We start from the raw sequence: 19,442 nt of genomic DNA, 5'->3' as shown, positions 1-19,442 counted from the left end.
ATCCACGACATGTGTAAAGGTATAGCCAACACTTTAATTTGGAATAGTTTCTGTTGAGCAGTTGGGAATTCAGCAGACAAAGCAGGGCCTTTTTTCCTCCCCCTTTTGACAGACACAGCAATAAAATTTACAATTCCGAGAGAGCAGAACAGACTTCTTGGCGCCTCTCGGCCAGGTCGGACGGAGATGGGCACGAAGTGGTTAGATAAAAACCAGACATCGGAGCTGTAAAGAAGGGGAGTTTCCGGGAGTTTCTAAGTTTCTAATTGGTCAAAGAACGGAACGCCTTGACTGCATATATTAAATAGGGAAACACCTCTTTCATTAAAAAGTACAGGTCAGCAAGCCAGCAAGAGAGGTTTTTTTTCCATCTTTTCCTCCACATTTTGGGCGCCTTTGTCTGTCTTTTGTGTTTCGTGTTGTCTGTTCTCTTGTCTGTATAAAATGTATATCTCTGTACCTCTGCAGCTTTGTTGTCGATTGCTTTGTATGAGATTAAACTCCGTGATCTGTGACGTCAACACGTTTTGTTGTTGTTTCGTTTTAACAGCACGCGGTTGCGGGTCGCTCATGGAGAACGCCGCTCGATCCCGGGCAAAAGGAAAAGAGGAAGGATCCAAAGGTTTTGTCCAAAGCTAGCATTTAATGATCCTCATTTTTTAATAGCAGCCTGAACATGTCGACTAAACGTCAGTAAGTGAGGAAAGTTTCAGCCCAAAGTTCTGCTGGAGGGGCAGCAGCACGTCATGGACCTTACCACAGGGGCCGCTTTTCATTGGCTGATGCTCATTCTACGTAGCAGCGCGGCTACCACGTGCGTCCCCGTCTCACAAACACACCGTTAGCTTCCGTTAGCTAAGAACAGCATAATGGCAGAACTGATACAACTTCTACACCTTGAAGCCTGTCTGCTACACAGTCTTACGTTAGCTAAACAGATCAATATGCAATGTGTCTGTATCTGACATACACTAAAGATTTTATTTTAGCAGAAAAGGCTTTGGACTAAACTGTTACTCGTGTTAGCCACGTTAGCACCAAGTACAGCTAGTCAATCAACCGTCGCTGTGTTCAGGGAAGCGCTGATTAATAATGGAGAAATAAAACTTGATATGGTAACGGACTGAATGTTATATTTTTAACTAATCTTTGTTCGTCTTCCGGGGAGCAGGCGGTTGCCACGGTAACAGGTGTGCTTAAACTACAAAGAGAGAGAGAGAGAGTAAAAAGGTAGGAGTGGTTTTGAGTTGATCACCTGTTCGGGTTATTTTACCTTTGTTTCCCTTTGCTGTGGCGCATTACAACCGCTGTAGTTTCTAAACGTTGGACTAATTACCTCGTTCGTTTGTGAGTATACGTCATTCACAGCAAACATCAAATAGAACAAATATATTTCATAAAATTTTAACAAACAAATGGCTTCTACCGTGATAATTATGTGAAATTAAATTAATTATATCCCAGCTTCAGAAGATTTGCCTTTACCTTTACAGAGCTCTTTGGTTCCTCCTATCAGTCTGTAGCTTATCATATTGACATCATCAAACCAAATTTCAGACTGACTGACACCTGCTGGCCTCAGGTTTGCAACCAGTTTGTGACTGAGAAACCAGTAACCTCCTCCCAGTGACAGAGTCTCACTGAGGAAGAAACTGCATTAGGTTTTCACTTTAATATTTCTGCTATAACTGATGTATATTCGCATATAAAATAAGTCAATAGAGTTTAATTTACAATTTTTATGTCTTCGTGTCATGAGGTAGATCTCAGCCGGCTGGTGAGAGAAAAAGTAGATCTTGGTCTCAAAAAGTTTGGGTACCCCTGATGTAGAGGGTGTGTGAATCTGCCGTTTTCCTCATTGAGCGAAAGCATTTTGCTGTGACGTGCACAATGTTGGAGGCATTGCGTGGCTCAAACACCTTGATCTCATCCAAAAAAGATGACATGAACTTGTTAGTTCCTTTGTCCATTTAGTAGGTGATATATTGTGAAAATTTGGTAGAAATGATGCACTAATCGAGTCGTGTTTACATAAAACGTGCTGCGAGGCTTTGTTTGTGAGACTTGCGGTCACGTGGGTCGGTTGTGGGTGAACTTGGTACGGTCCATGTACATAACCAGTCATATCCACTTTTTGAAATGTTCCCATTGTCTCACATTTTGTCCGACTTAAGGCAACATAGTAACTTAGTGTGCCTGGGAACTGCGTAATACCTCCCCGTTAAACTTCACGTGTTGAGCAAACTGTGATTTTTTATTTTTGTTAACAGTATAAAAGTTTCTAATCGCATCTTGCACCCATTATATTTAACTTTTTAATCATAAAAAGTTAAATATCTAACTTTTATGCTTAATTTTGTAATGTAATTTTTGTTTTGCAAGAACACTTTCTTTGTTTTTATTCAGTGACTCTCAGCTGTTCAGCTAGAAAAAGTTATTGCTCAAGTTTAGGATGACTTCATGGCTTGTCATAAAAGTCATGTAATGACTTCTTCATAAAAAATACCCTTTCCTGAATTACCTGCTGCTGAGTCAATGCTGAGTCAAAAAAAATTCACACATTGGAAACCCTAAACACACCTTCTGCTTTGAATTTTGTAAAAAGGAAAAACAGAGTTGTGTCACATCACATGTAACAAACACGGAGTTAAAATTTCACAATTTGAGTCTCTTGAAAAATGGAAAACTATGATATACAGTTTGCTAGCAATTTTATGGCCGCTGTTTTTTGGTAAAGGTATCGTTAAGAAACTGTTCTAAAATAGTTTTAAAATATGGATTGTAGCCAGTAATGCAGATAATCCTATCAGGACTTGAATGTTTTTATTTTTTAAGATCCTTCTTTCTGTCACTCTTCTGTAAAGGCCAGATTGGTGGACAGCTAATAACTTTCCTGTTTACATTTTTTTCCGCCTGGGTTGTGTATCTCTGCATTTTATCCAAAACTTACCACGGCACTAATAGCTGCATCTCTAAATACCTGGCCTGACAGGTGAGGTGGACCCCCCGATCTTGCTGAGGTTGCAGTTGTGTCACTCTTTCCGTTTTGGGAAGATGCTTGCTCTGTGAAACGAACAATGCTTTGGACATATTTTTTTATAGCATAACTTTTATTTTAAGCTTCTCCACAACTGCATTCCTGATCTTTTTGTTTCTTTGCCTTGGTCAGGGGTATAAAACTCGTTTTCATTCCATTTAACATCAAAATGATGAATGTCCTATAAGTATTAATGAAACTACCTATTAAACTGTTAAAAATATTACAGAATATGACTTTTTTCATGAATGTAATTTGGCACTGTACAAATAAAAGTTGATTTGATTTGAAATAATAAATAATATCTAAACAGACAGCTATTATCTTGAAGTTTTATTGATGTGGTCTATACAATCTTGAGGCCAGACTTGAGTTTGACACATGTGGTCTATGTGATAAATCACATAAAGTAGGATTTGTACTTACATGTACAAATCCTACTTTTGTTTTTTCATTAAAAAAGTGAACTTTGTACCATTTTTCTTTCACTGAACAACAACAATATGTTTTGTCTATTACATAATCCCATTACAAATAAATAAAAGCCTCAGTAGGGAGTTGTAAGAAAACAAAATTTGCAGCAGCACACCTTACAGGTCACCGCCTCTCGCTCTCTGCTGCGCTACAGCTCTCCCTACACAGCTCGGTCTGCCCTGTAGGACAGAAATTTCTTGTAAAGTTTTGTTGTTTCTCCGGCGTTAACACACACCGGCAATTTTAAGCTTGAACAACAATACGTAGAAGGGGGGAAATGTGTGAGCAGTGTGTACAAAAAGCATTTCTCTCCTCCTGGCTCTGATTGGTTGTTCCTGATTAAGTTGTGCATTTTTGCAGATGGCTGTAAGACTACAAGGAGAAAGTAGAAGAGTGTTATTTTATTTTTATAGATTCTCTTTCATTTGTTCTACTGTCAGGGCATTTTAACAGATGCACAAAAATACATTTTCATAAAAGTTACCTACTTCAGCTTTAAGTTATGTGCTTGTAACATACTAGGGGTGGAAATACAGTGGCAGAGTAATGATATCTCTTACAATGAGAGTTAAGGATAAAATTACATCAAAAATTACAAAACTAGTCCTGAAAACCACAAGCATACTTGTTCATAAAGCTGAGGTATTCTTTCTGATTTCATCTGAACTATTCCTCCCCTAAGCCGCTTCAGGTCATCCGATATGAAGCTCATGAAATGTTTCTCACATCTTGTCTCAACTATTGACAGGCAAAGCTTCACATGACGCCTGAACTTAGAGGAATCATCAGGTTTAGACATTAGTTGTTGAGAGAGCAGTGAGTTAGTTACCACAGGATGAGACAGAAAAGTGTTGATGTCAAAGCTCACAGTCAAATGTCCCTGATGTTGTCCATGCTAAGTGGTCTGGTTGCTTATATACTGGAGGTTTTGTCTTGAAACAATTCAGTTTCAGTGTCTTTTCCCTCCTCACTCAGGAGATGTGATCCTTTCCCTCACCTTCATGAAAACTTTTATTTTTTCTCATTTAGCGTGCACTTTGTTTAAAACTCCCAAATGAGAAGGTTTGTGAAACATTTTATTATAACGAAATTCCTATTTTTCCTCTGAGTTATACTGCAGGTAGAGTTGTGTAACACAACCATTGCAAAACATTTTCTTCCTACATCATCCATTTAGAATGAATGGCCAACAAAATGACGCTTCTGCAAGTTAATATTTGTCACATATCTGTTTAAGTATCACTGTAGATAAAAGAAAATCTTTCGCCTGCAGGTTGTTTACTCTAAGTTTCAGGGTCATGCAGCAACTCAGTCTGTGTTCATCAACATGAACACTGTGAACAAAATAACTTTTAGGCTGTTTTTCTAGTTGTTTCTCCTTGTTCGGTCTGTTCTTTTTACCACTAACGATGACTCAGGTTAGAGGGTTTATTGTGGGATGGGTTAAAGTTTAATGATTGTGATATAAATGCATCACCTATAAGCTGCTGGCCAAACGGCCACAGCCTACAGCAGGAGCTCCAAGAAGAACCAGGGTAAGAGATTTTCCTTTTTTTATCCTTAAAGAGGTAAACGATTCCTTCGATTTGTTTATGGTTTTGTTAGACTAAAAACTGAATAGAGTCATTCTGATGGTATCAGATGTGAAAATCAGAAACTTACTTCCTGCAAGTGATTTCTGTAGAGCAGCATGCAACCCTTGTTCAACTAAATCAGTTCACTCCCCTGTTACATAATCTGGGTACACTTCTGTGACAGAGCAAAGAATCAGCCTGGCAAGAGGCTTTGGGGGTTTAAGGGGATAAACTTGAAACACTCCAGACAGTTTTTATTTTTATTTTTTTATTTTTTGCTGTCATTTGTCTTTTTGGGCTTTGGAAAGCACAGCAAGTGTGGTACAGTGACTCCCAGATCTCAAATATTCCTCTGCAGGCTCGTGACTGTCTGAAACTTTAAATTTGGTTCACAAAGTTCAAAAGAGATAAATACATTTTTATTTGATGTTTCCAATAAGAGTAGCTCTACTGATTACTTCTCATTTCCGGAAATTAGAAATATTCAGACAAAACATTGTTGCGTTAATGTTTCGAACATTAACACAACTGTGGTTAAAACTATCTAGCTTGTTATGATTAGTATCTGATATAATATTTCTATTCTGACCTTAAGATTTAAGCAAAAGTAGATAATGAACATCTGCTAAATTCAGTATTACTTGTCATAGATCAATGCACAGCATGTTAATATTTTGTTGTTTTTTTTGCATTTTTGCTCTTTTTATAGTAACACAAGCTGATATTATCTGCTTATTTATGCAAGCCATCTGCTAAGGTAGAAAAGCTGCTCATCAGATATGCTGCTCCTTGCTTGTCAATGCAGTTTTAAAACCTGCATTACCTCTTTAACAGCTATAGGTGGTGCTATTTTGATTTCACATCATGACTTTGCTTTTTTTATTGTCACCAGAAATATTCCTAAACAGTTTAATCTGTGTTTTCTAAAGTAGGAAAGAGTGTCTTCTTTCACCAGGGAGGAGTTTATATTTGTATGTTGTGTTGCTTAAAACATCTGCAATATATGATTCTATATTATCATGACTCCCTATAAAGAGAGAAATGCAAACATATCCCCAATAACTGGCTTTCTTTGTTACATTTTCATTGCTGATTAGTCAGAGGTACCTAAATATTTGCAGTATAATACAAACCTCATCAAAAATTCAAAATATTATTCCCAATATGCAGATGAACAACCGACTCAACAGGAAAAATAATGATAGTAGATAAATAGATGATGAACAATGAATAACAGCTGTGCTATGTGTTTACGGTAGTTTCACGGTTCATTTTATAATGATAACATATCTCCTTTTGAGATACACACAAAGCTAAACTCAAAGTTATTTTTTTTTTATCACATTAGGAATGAATTGAATGAGTTTGCAGTAAGAACCAAATGCAGAATGATTTAAATAATTACATTAAATAAGTGGGAAACAATACAAATGAAAGAGCTTAAATAAATACCAAGGAGAGGGTAGAGGAGACACTTGGACCAGGTGAGAATACAAACAGAAAACACAAAATTATAAATTATATGGTAAGACTCCAACAACAATACTGAAGTATGACAAGACCTTGATGTCAAAAATAAATCCAGAAATATTAGGAAGAAAACACAAATGAATCATGACAATAATTGATATGACTTGATTTGTGAGACTTTGTTTAACAATGACTGGATTCAAATAAGTCCTGCCTTTTTTTTAAGTCAAATGACAAATGCAAATGTTTTACATTTACATTGGTATTTTTTCCTCTCCAGACAAATTGTTAGGTTCCCGAAGATTCAAAATGGCAAAGAAAATAATAATAGTGGCCCTTGCAGTGCTGCTGTTAGCATGCCTCGCCACATTTCTGGGTGTTTTCTTTGGTCTGAGGAAAGACAGAGCGAATGGCTCCTGGAAGGCAGCAGTAGCAGCAGATGCAGGCCCCTGCTCAGAGGTTGGCAGGTAAGAGCTTGTTTCGACAATATTGATATAAAAACCTGTTTGAGTTATAACTGTGACCACCTACGCAAAGAATAAAGCTATCCCTATGTGGTTTTTTTTAATTGTTTGTACTGTAGGGACATTCTGCTGAAAGGAGGATCTGCAGTGGATGCCTCAATAGCGTCGCTGCTATGTGTTGGATTAATGAATGCTCACAGTATGGGCATAGGAGGAGGTCTTTTCCTCACCATCTACAATGCAAAAACTGGTACAGCAACACACATTTCCCACCACAAGACTCTCACATCACTGCATCTCCACAAACCAAACAAACTCATGGAAACGATGTGACTTCTATGCAGGAAAAGTTGAGGTAATTGATGCACGGGAGACGGCGCCTCAAAATGCAACGAAGGACATGTTTGGAAACAGCACAGAATTATCCCAGAAAGGTAATGTTCAAATGTAGAAATGGAAATAAGATGACATGCATTGGTCCTCCTGCCTTACAATGTGATATAATCTCTTCAATTTGCTGTCAATACATTGGAACTGTCCTATATTGTCCTTGTATATCTTGATATGGGATGGTTCCCCCCGATAAATCATTGATCGCTGTTTCATGTTTAGACATTTAGCAACTGCAAACCACACAGATTTATTTTTCGGATGTTTCTTCTGTTCAGAAACACAAAAAGATCAAATAAAATGAATTAAAGCTCCCCTAAATGTATAAACTTTTCAACCGTTTCTTGGTCTTTAGGAGGGTTGTCCATTGCTGTTCCCGGAGAGCTTCGGGGTTATGACATGGCCCACAAGCGACATGGCAAACTGCCCTGGAAAGATTTGTTTCAGCCAAGCATTGAACTTGCAGAAAAAGGATTTCCAATGGGCAAGGCGATGGCGATCGCTATTGATAGAACCAAGGAACACATTGTGAATGACACAGCCCTCTGGTGAGAGACATCACCTTTAATTAGCTCTCTTCTTCATAGATAACATTCTCTGTCTGACATGATCTTTCTTGTCCTCTTTCAGTGAAGTGTTTTGTGCAAAAAACGGCGGCGTGCTGAAAGAAAATGACACCATTAAATTCACCAGGCTGGCAGGAACATACAGGAGAATAGCCGAGAAAGGAGCAGAGGAGTTTTATACAGGACAACTGTCAGATGAGCTTGTGAAAGATATTCAGGATGCAGGTATCATTGGTTTTTACTATTAAACAATTTTGTATTGTTGCTACATACACCAACCTGTGAAAGTACTCATTTCCCCTTGAAATAGCTTTCGCTTTGTGCTCAAACTTAATTAGGTTTTATTGGAGTTTTATGTAGCAAAGTAGTTGAAAGACAAAGTAATGTAGAAGGAAATGTTCCATGAATTTCTAACTTTTAAAATTTAAAAAGGTCTTTCGGGGTATGTCTAGACAAAAAGAGACAGAATTTTTTTGTCTTTTCTTATTTGCAAAACAGCTCAAGCTTTAGCAGATTGGATGGAGAACACAGGACGTTATTATTACCCGATAGTATCTCAGCAAAACTGATCCAAAAAACAAATAGACTAAAAACATGAAATGTGTGGCATGTATTTGTATTAACACTTTCTCTTTGCATATGGAGATTATGCTTTTTCTTACCTTTTGTGTGGCTAAAAAGCTCATTTAGATTTGATGGAGATCATGTGTAAACATCAGTTTTCAAATCTTCCCCCCAAAAAAGTGCAACTGAGTTTGAATTTTAGCTCTTTTAACACAAATAAATACTTGGAGCTAAAACATTACACTGTAACTGATGTTGTTTGTTTAGGATAATTTTCTTGATATAAATTAAAGACTTTTACAGCCTCAAACAGGTTTTTATCTTTTAGGATTTCTCTGTATTTTACTCCATTCCCGCTTTCTATCAACTAATCAGCATCTCTGTCTCCACAGCATAATGCTGCCACCCAGCAGAAATCCTTTCACTATAAAAGTCGTCTCATACTTTCTTTGATCTTTCACGCGAAAACCCCAAAAAATAATATTTAAGTTTGTGGCTGTAGTGGCAAAAAACTCTTTGAAAAGTCAACAATATTTGTAATGAACCAATTTTATAAAAGCTGACTTGACTTTTAAGAAGTTTCAAGCAACATATTATGTAGGTCTTTTCTGGAAAATAAAAGCTTGACACAGGATTTCTGTTCTAAGTCCTTCTTAGAGTCTGTTGCAAATGATCTTGTGCAGTAACTCTTAATGCTATAAAAGTTTCAAATTCAACCCAGTGTTTCTATCTTTAGATAAAAGTCTGTATTTTATTACATTTCTGCTCAATAAGCTTTGCTGCGCCTCCTATTTGCAAAATAAGGAGAATTTGTTCCACCTTTTCTGCTCAGAAATATATTCACAGTGTTTGTCAATCCATGTTTAGGCGGCATCATCACAAAGGAAGATTTGAGGGATTATAAGCCTCTCTTGGATGAAAACCCTTTAAGGGTGAATGTGGGGGAGTACGCCATGGTTGTTCCCAATGCCCCCGCTAGCGGCCCTGTGCTATCGCTGATATTAAACATCCTGAATGGTAAGCCTTGATACGCCGTCCAAAAACATCCTGAGTGGGAGAAAGTGTGTTGCAGTGTGAGCTGCCTTCCAGTCACTCTCACAGAAAGGAGTCAGCTCAGAGGGACATGTACAGGAAATCCTCTCTTAAAAGGGTCTTTTCACTTAATTTAACCAGAAATAGGACGGGTTATGTAACTGGGAGCTTGTAAAAATACTGATTTTTAACAGGGATGCGCTCCATTTGTCCTTATATGGGCTTAGATGTGGAATAAGCACTGATTATTAAAATGCTACTCATTTTCAAACTGAAAACCTTTTCTTTGTTCTGCTGACGTCATCTGTCTGATTTAGCTTGTTGTTGGCTGGGCTGTAATATTCAAGCTGCTGGTCTGTGAAGACACCGTCACGCTGCCTCGGCTTCGTGTCGGAGCAGTGACAGTATCTGCCACCGAGGATTAGAGAAACTTTCCTCTAAAATAATTAATCATCAAAACCCGCTCCCTTTCCCTTTGACTGGCCGCCCACTCACTGTACCCCACTGCCTCAGACACCCGAACAGTAATCCCACAAATGTACTTCTAATTGGACACAGATGACTGGTTCAAGCTTGACTCACATTTCAGTCAGTGTAAAATAAAATGCTCTCACCCTGCTGATTTACCGTGACTCCTGCCTCTGTCCCAAAGCTAATACCGAAAAAGTCCTGAACTGTCTTCCTTCTGGGGCTTTCACCTCGGAGTAACACACATGTGGAACTAAATGAAAACACATTGCATGCCAAGTCAATTTATTCTCTGTGTATTTGAACCCAAAAGTATATAAATAGATTACGAAAGCCTTAGTTTTAATCAAGCTCTAATTGCGGTTGTGTGTATTTGCAGGATACAACTTCAGCGCAGACAGTATGGCGACCAAGGAGAAAAAGATCCTAACTTTCCATCGCATTGTAGAGGCCTTTCGCTTCGCTTATGCAAAGAGAACTTTGCTTGGAGATCCAAAGTTTCTCAACATTGAAGATGTAAGTTACGGGAAGTATGTTTGTTTTTGTAATGCCATGGCTAATTGAGTGGGGAAAGAAAGGTTAAAGTTGACCTTTACCTTTCTAGGAATTGACAGAAAGAAAGTGAAACAAAGTAAGCTACATGTGCTTGCTGTAGATAAGTGGGAAGAAACTTAGCAATCCGCAGATGACACAACCTTGTGACTCAAGAACTTTGTATCCCTGCTCCATTTTTACAGAGCAGAGAAGAAATGTGTGTCACAGCTTAGTTAAATGGCTCCAGTCTAGTTAGGACTAAATCATACATTGCTAGCAAACAGAGGTTGTATTTAAGTTGCTGACAAAAGCTTTTTATTGCTTTATAAGCCAAATCATTTCTTTATCAACAATCAGTCCAAAATGTACAAAGACCTTAATATTTGGAAATTTCTTAGTGGTTTGATGAACTGACAAGGTTTTGAGAACATGAGGATAAAATAAACAATAACTAAACAAAACTAAATGAACAAAAAGCACAAGACTCAAACTGACAGTAACTTAGGAAGCAAGACAAGCGAACACCTTATATCTCTGTGTTGTTGTTGTTTATTTGTTTAGCACAGTTCTGAACTTAATCAACTTAAATTGTTTTCTTCCAAAAGTTGATCAAGAACATGACCTCCACTTCATATGCTGCCATCATGCGGGACAAGATTTCGGATGATACCACACATCCCATGGACTACTACGAGCCACAGTTCTGGCTTCCTGAAGACCACGGGACGTCTCACCTGTCCGTCGTTTCAGAGGATGGGAGTGCGGTGGCTGCCACCAGCACCATAAACCACTAGTAAGACCTCCTGAATAACAGCGACTATTTTAGCTCCCATCCCTTCATATCTGATCCGTTATTGTCTTCCTGCAGTTTGGGGTCAAAAGTCATGTCAGGATCTACAGGAATCATTCTGAACAATGAGATGGATGACTTCAGCTCACCATATATCATTAATGGGTTTGATGTTCCTCCATCCCCAAGCAACTTCATCATTCCAGGTAGATGTTTAACTTTTTGTGCCGGTGTAAATTGTGTATCTGAAAGGATCAGAAGGTACAAAGTATGCATAGAAGGCCCAAAATAGTTTTAAAAATACTTTTGTTTCAGCTCTTTTAATTAAATGAGACCAACTAAACCAATGCTTCTATATAGCGCCTAGCTAACTTTCTTAAATGTTGCTACAGTCAGTAAATTTTATCTATACAGTTCTGGTCACATTTAAAAGTATTTCAAAGTAGGATAAAGCTACATAAAACAGAGTATTCATAGAAAAAACCTAAAAGAATAATTGGAAATGTAAGAGAAGTGCATGTAATGTAAGGCTAAAATATTGCAATTGTTAAGTGGAAGAAAGAAGAAAAGAGGTTTTCAAACAGTTTACAAATTAGCTGAAAATTTATATTCCTCACATTTAAACCATTAATAAAAGCCAACACAACAGTGACGCTTCAGAAGTCACTTTGCAAAAGTTTCTCAGTATAAATACAACTGTACAATGAAGGCGTCAAAGGTTGATAAAAAGCAACAGTGAAGCAACTAGAACACCAAGACAGCTAAGAGGTAAAGTTAGTGGAAACTGATTAGAAAATGTAAATAGGATATTAATGACAAAACTGAGAAAAAGTGCAGAGGAATGAAACACTGTCAAATTTCTTTGTTTATCCAAAATTAAATTATTGTGGTTGGTCTAAATCTGTGTGGAATCAACATTGGCTCTGACAGACAGAGTCCACAGAGTTTATATCAAATATAAGGAATCCTAAACATTGGAGAGAAAGTTTGGTTCCTGAGCAGCTGCAGAAAAACAACATCTAACCTTAGGAGTGCAGCCCACAAAGGTTCGTTTGGAGAGAGTTCAAAAGCACTAACAATAAAGACATAACATGACCATCAGAAAGTCATAATGTGTTGCCTCATAATGACATTTTCCACCATTGTGAAGGTCATGGTTGCTTCACATGTCCTGGATCTTCTAGCTGATCCAATGATGAACTTCACAAGAGATTTATTGCAAAAATCAAAAACGTTTAGTGAGTCAAAATATGGTGCCAGATGTATGAGATGTTGTTGAGTTGAAACTAATACAGAATGTTCTCTTAAATAATCTGGATTTATCTAATTCTGCTCTACCAGAAGTGGGTTCCTGTAGAGAATAAGCTCTGTTAGAAGACTTTGGTTATTTTACTGCTTGAGGTTAGATTGAAACAATTTTATAGCTTTGTAAAGATCAGATCATTTTTAAATTAACTCCCTTCTGCTCACTTTTTACCTTGACATTTATCTTTTGGCTCCGCAGTGGCGCATGTGTTTTAGGAGGATGACTCTTTATCTTAATTCTTAAGTAACTTTACTTGGAAGTCAGCCTAAATGTTATCAGGCTATGTCATTTTACAAAGCTCTATTTTCCTTCTGTTTATTAATGACTGATCACTTCAGTGATTGATTGTTCTGATTATTAAAACCTCACCACTTTTCTAAATGCTGAATCATGTAGTGATTTATGGATCATCTTATCAAAGGCATATTATAACTTGTTAATCAAAAATCAGCTTCATGCTGCGCCTACGAAAACTATCCATGCCCTTTGACCTTGGTAACATTTTGTCACACAACTCTAAGCTTCAGTGTATATTATAAGTATTTTATCTGGAGATAAAATTACAGAACTGTGGAGGAGAATAATATGTTATTTTCTAATTTAGGTTTTTGATTGAGAAACACTAAAGCTTAGTTTTTTCAGTTTTTACAACATCCTCCTTCAAATTTATATTAACTACAAAAGTTGTATTACAATAAAAGACACTTTGAAAATACAACTGTTCAACATATATGAAGTAACATTTACTTTGGCTTGGACAAAATAGAAAATAGCAGGTAATTTGCTTTGTTTTTATTCATCTGTAAGTATAATTAACCCTTACATTTTCTTAACAGGGAAAAGGCCGATGTCGTCTATGTGTCCAACAATCCTTCTTGACAAAAACAACAATGTCAAAATGGTAGTCGGAGGTTCAGGAGGAACAAAAATCACCACTTCAGTCGCTCAGGTAAAACGCGTTCACACCTAAACCGTAAAGATGTGTACATTTCTACTTTTTTTTTTCTTCTTTTTTTACAATGTTGGACATGTTTGCTGTTCTAAAGGTGATTCTCAACGCGCTCTTCTTCAACTTCGATGTTGATAAAGCCGTCTCAGACCCAAGGATACACAACCAGCTAAGTCCCAACACCACTCAGGTGGAGCCCGAGTTTGACAAAGTGAGTGTCAAAAACACAAAGAAGTGCTGATTTATGCAGCTAATATTAGAGAGCTGTGCTGCTCAGAGAGACGATACAATATTTAAAAGCTGGATAACACAGAATGCTGTAACTTCAGCCACCAGCAACCCTCTTCACCTTTCAGGGATTAACGTGAAAAGTTTTCGTTTAAACTCTGACTGAGAGAAAGCAGCTCAGTTGTGAGGTTAAACAGTAATCATAATCACTTTACAACATAATGATTTTACAACATACAAACTAATTTTATCACAAGGTTACCGCTTAGGTCTTTTCCAGTTTATGGCAAAATGGTATATGTTGCAAATAATTAACACTTACATAAAACTGAATCTATAATGTTTGAATCTGTAGTTGTTCAGAAATAACATATAGTTATTAGACACCATGTCAGTTTATCTTCTGAGTTTCAAGATCTTTCCTGATTTGTTGAGTTTTGGACAATTAGTTAATTATTTTTATTTTATAGAGACTAAAAAAGTTTGCAGATGTAATCAATGAAAGATCTTGACTTTACTGAGTGAGTTAAACAATCTTCTAAAACAATTTGATAAAAATATTTTGGTGATCGATTTTATATGCAGCTCTGGAAGAAAAATAAGAGAGCGCTGCATTGAACCCCTGCTAGTTATTCCACCAAATATTGATTTCTGAACTCTTCCTGAGTTAAAACATTATTAAAACATAATTGTTGTTTCTAAATTAATATGAACTTGATTTTTTTTACATTATTTTTCATTATTTTTACCATTTATCATTTTACTAAATTGTTCCTTGGAATTTCAGAGACATGTTGTCAGTAGTTCATAAAATAAAAGGATAATGTTCATTTTACACAAACATCTACCTATAAAAAGTAAAATCAGAGAAACTGATAATTTCGCAGTGGTCTCTTAATTTTTTCCAGAGCTGTATATATTTGAAATTTGTAAAGTCTATCTTCAAAATAAATTCAAACATTTACACCCAGTTTTTGTTTTCAAAATTCATGAAGTCATTGGTTTGTATAAAAAAGAACAATGGTGTGAGTATAAATAATTGCTTTAAAATGAAATAAAAATGATTTTTATTTACTTTTAGAAGGCCTGTTTTGTTACTGAATCTACAGAGAAATGTTCAGCCTTTCATACTCTCTTGTTTTACCTCACAGGAAATAGTCGATGGTTTGGCAAAGAAGAACCATGAGACGGAGTTCCTCACGTCATTTGGAGCCGTGGTGCAGGCGGTGGTCCGTCATGAAAACAGGCTGTTCGCCAAGTCGGATCCTCGTAAAGGGGGGTACGCTGTCGGGTACTGAGGCCATAAATCCTTCGCTGATTATGACTTTCCAGTAGCTGCTTGAACTTTAACACTTTTCACACAACATTAGAGATCAGAGATGAGGAACTCAATGAACCCAAACAACCATCGTCAACAGACTGACTCAGCGGATTTTGTGTGTACTGAGTTATGTTTGTTTTTTTTTTTTTTTACAAAACACCACTTCTGTTAATTCTAATCTCTTCTTTATTTATAGACAATTTAATTTATTATCAACCATTTTTTTAATGTAATTTTATGGTTTTGTTGTAATCCAGTGTAATTTAAAAAATATTTGTGTTGTTCTTTCTGATATCACTAGCACTGCTGAGCTGCTTTATGTTGAGCAGAATAGTAAGAAAAGGAATAACAAAGGGCTCAGACTGTAACACCTCAGGGACAAGCCGTTCCAGGAGAAAAAATAATGGTACACAATAATTTCCTAACACCCAGAGTGCAGCGACCTACGGTGACCTCATCTCATTATATTTGCTGCTTCTTCTTACAATTATGTCTTTCATTGCCTGAACTAGGAAGTATTAGAAAGTGCTCCTATCACTTTTATTTTCTACTTAAAATCATAAAGCTTTACAAGGATACTGTAGTATTACAGTAGTACTGTAGTAATACAGCATATCATGGGCCTACTGTCAAAGAAATATGTGACATGCAGGTCAAATGTTTTCTTGTGCATTAAAGGGATGGTATGTTTCCCAGAGGTTCTGGGAGGTTATTGCGAGTGAGAGCTCCCCTAGTTGTCGTAAAATGTCACACGGTTTGTAAGGGTGATTAATCCTCAGAGAGATGGAAAGCTTTAGCTGATTTTAAAACAACTCAGTCAGAAAATGTTTACATCTGCGGGATGAAACGTTATTTTAGTGGGCATTATCCATCTTAGCTGTCACTGTCAGGACTGTCTCTGTTGTCTCAGACATAAATTGTTGGTCGAGGCTGTCAGCGGTATCAATTAGCTTGATTGTTAGCTCACCAGGATTAGACCTGGAAGAGCACAGTTGTTGCATTAGGGATGAAATGATGAATGGTTTTAATTATTGCCCATTGTTAATGCCAATGGTACAATAATACAGCTGTGAAATTATTTAACAACAACTACTACAGCTGATAATAAAAATATTGATGTTAATAAGTACATTTCAGCTTCAGGTCTCACTGTCAGGGAATTACCTTCAACATAATATAATATAATATAATAACACTATTTTTAACACATTTTTATCCTGCATATCTTTTGTCTGAAGAAGTCTGTTCAAACTCCAGGTAAGAACTGAGCAAACGAAAGTTACAAAAAATATATATTTAAGTAAATATCTCATGATGACAGACATGATAAAAAGAAATACACATATATCATAACTATATTTATGAATCTCCTACATGTTTAGAAAAACAACCTAAAGTAGGAGCTTCTTAAAGAGACAGAGGCCTGATTTCAATGTTTGATATATACAGCATTTTTAAAACAACTGAAGGTAACATATTTGATTATGTTATAAGATGGCTGTTAGGAAAACACTATGAGAAAATCCATAATACTGCACTTTGACATAATATTGAAATGATAAATACTGTAGTTGGGAACAGTGAAAGTAATGACCTGTCACTATTTGTCCAATGCTGCTACTGTGGCAAAGTTTTTGCGGGCACTGACATCTTTTTATGTGAATATTTTTTTCTCTTGACTCCAGAGCAAAGCTCTCACAGAATATTTTCTTGTTGTTGTTTTTTGACTAAAAATATGTGTTTCTTTTAATAGCCCTGGGTCGTTTTCTAGTTTGTAACCATCAAGGTCGCCTCACATGAGGAGTGAGTGCTACTCTGGTTTCTGTAGCTAAATATTCAGAGACATGCGGAGACATTCCCACGAACATTTCTCAGAGCTGATCTGGACACGTTCCACTGGGAGGAGGATTTGGGGCAGACCCAGGACTAGCTGGAGCTCATATATCTCTTGGCTGACCCCAGAATGAGGCCCCCAGCAAGAGAAAAATGGCAGCGGGAGAGAGAGTGAAAGCTACTGACTGTTCCCAACACAAAGACTTTCTTACTCTAACTTGAAAAGCGTTGGGACAAAAGCAAAGACATGACTGGTTTAATCATGAAAGGAGAATATTTAGGATATATTGTGTAGTAATAAATAAGCCTCTGTGAAATCAGATGTGTAGTTATAAGTTGAGTATAATGTATTCCTAGGATAAGTGGGTCTACTCCATGTTGATGCTCTACTCTTCAAGTGTTTCAGTAAGCAGAGCTTTTCTCAGAAATCAATTCTCCAAACGTCATATGAGAAATCCCTCACCACTGAGAGGTACTACCTGAACTTCACTTGAGTAATCCCCCCAATAAATAAGTGTAATACACCTTAAAATAAATCAATCTTTAATTGCGATTGAAAAATGTCACCCTGAAAGATTTGGTTCAGCGAGTTTATAATATTTTTCCTCCCTTGAGCTGCTGGAACACTGTAGATGTTATGTGTGTCTAAATATGGACTATTAAACAAATTTTGTGAAATCTTACTTTTTTAAAGTGTATTTTTTCTGTTCTAAATAGTGCAAATGTGTTGGGATCAAAATTGAGGAATTGACAGAATTCACTTGCCATTAAATTTTGCTTTTATTTTATTTTCCTCATTTAGGTTGAACTGACTGTCTGAGATATTGCACACAGATATTGATTATACAAATTAATCATTAAGTCACCCAGCCAGTTTCACTTCTAGCTTTAAGCAGCCACAATGCAGAGGTAAATAAAACATCTGTAAAGTGCAGCAACAGGATGAGTAACGTTACTATTCAGGTTTTGAGTTTTGGTTGCATTAATTCTGGAGTAGTTTGGGATACATGAGTTTTTAAAAAAGAGTAAAAATCTGTGCCAATACTCTGCACAAAGAGAAAAACTATTTGTGACGGCAAAGTTTGACTCTATTTTCTTCTAGGTTTATTTTTTCAGGAGTCAATCAAGATGTTGGAACAAAATGCTGAAACCAAGTCCCACAGCTTCATTGTGCTGCATTTCTTTCTTCTACGTAGAATTCATCAGTGACCTTGTCACAGCACACTGAAATTTTCCTTGAAGGCCCAATTAGGCAGAATTCAACATCCACATACTGTAGTTTAAATGAACAGAGTTGTGCAACTGTAATAGGTCAAATTATCAACCCTGCAGGCAAAGGGAAAAAAAGCTGCAGTCTCCACATATGTGATTTAAACTTGAGTCATTGCTACATCCAAGCAGATTAAAATAGCAACACATGTGCAAAGAAGTACGTACAAAAGCATCAAACAGCTGTTCTTGGAATAATTTGCTTCATCAAAATGGCTATGGGGGTAAAACTATTCAGTCATCAGCAGAGCATTTAACTTCCTGCAGTTAAAGTGAAACTTGGCACAGAGACTTATGTGGATTTTAAAGCTATTGTTTGTTTTTATGCCTCACAGAAAGAAGTTGATGTTATGACACTAAATCTGTAAAAGCCAAAGCTTATCAAAATTAACTCATTTGTCATTCAACAAAGACAGAGGTACTTCACAAAGAGTGAAATTTGCATGTTCTCATTACTCACACTGAGCGCCTCGAAGGGGAGCCGAGCAGAATCCACTTAAGAAATCATTACTAATTCATAAGTTCCTCTACTGAGAACGTATCTCATTACAACATTTTTTTTTTTAAATCTCTCTTCTGCTCTCAGAAAAGCCAAATTGGAAAACATAAGGAATTATTGCTGATAATTTCCCAGTGTTGTTTCAAAGTCTTTAAAGCAGAATCCTGTAGATTCACTTAACTCTCCAAAAAATGTAAAATGCTCACTTGTAAACATGGCTACTTCATTTTAAGAAAAGAAAACTGAACTTTATCATCCCTCAAGTGTTAAAGACTAAAATATTTGTCAATTCACTTTTGTTAAAACATGGAGTCAGAGTAAATAGAATTTAAGCTTCAAATGTGTAAAAACACAGAGCTATAAAACCGTAATCAAGAACCCAAGATTTGCCCGAAATGTGTGAAACTTTTAAATGTTTTGCTTCTGGAAATATTAAAAAAAAAAATCAAGGGAAAGTTTTTATTGTGACGAAACAAACATAAACAGTGAACAGTCATGAACAAGTCTATAGAAACACAAGTAAAAAAGTAGTAAAAATAGTTTTTTACAGCATATTGAATTTAAAACATTGGAAACATAAGACTCACCTACAGTAAGATGCTAAAAGTCACAGTAAAAGTTTTTTGTTCTCAGAATTTCCTATTTAAGAGGCTAAATGGCTCATATGTAGTAGC

The 19,442-nt window shown here is 36.6% G+C and overlaps 1 protein-coding gene across 1 annotated transcript; it reads left to right on the top strand.

Moving 5' to 3' along the window:
- Positions 1-4,802: 4,802 nt before the first annotated feature.
- ggt1b (gamma-glutamyltransferase 1b) lies at positions 4,803-17,683 on the top strand. The gene is made up of 13 exons (XM_032569599.1): positions 4,803-5,046; positions 6,836-7,022; positions 7,139-7,269; positions 7,364-7,453; positions 7,765-7,957; positions 8,040-8,200; positions 9,407-9,556; positions 10,419-10,555; positions 11,179-11,366; positions 11,442-11,569; positions 13,506-13,618; positions 13,716-13,829; positions 14,998-17,683. The coding sequence occupies exons 2-13, from the start codon at positions 6,865-6,867 to the stop codon at positions 15,142-15,144; spliced, it is 1,710 nt and encodes a 569-aa protein (XP_032425490.1). The 5' UTR covers positions 4,803-5,046; positions 6,836-6,864; the 3' UTR covers positions 15,145-17,683.
- The last annotated feature ends 1,759 nt before the right edge of the window (positions 17,684-19,442 follow it).

Source organism: Xiphophorus hellerii, chromosome 8 (assembly GCF_003331165.1).
Source record: "Xiphophorus hellerii strain 12219 chromosome 8, Xiphophorus_hellerii-4.1, whole genome shotgun sequence".
Classification (NCBI taxonomy): domain Eukaryota; kingdom Metazoa; phylum Chordata; class Actinopteri; order Cyprinodontiformes; family Poeciliidae; genus Xiphophorus; species Xiphophorus hellerii.
Note: the sequence above shows the minus strand (reverse complement) of the source record. Positions and strands in the feature narration are given on the sequence as shown.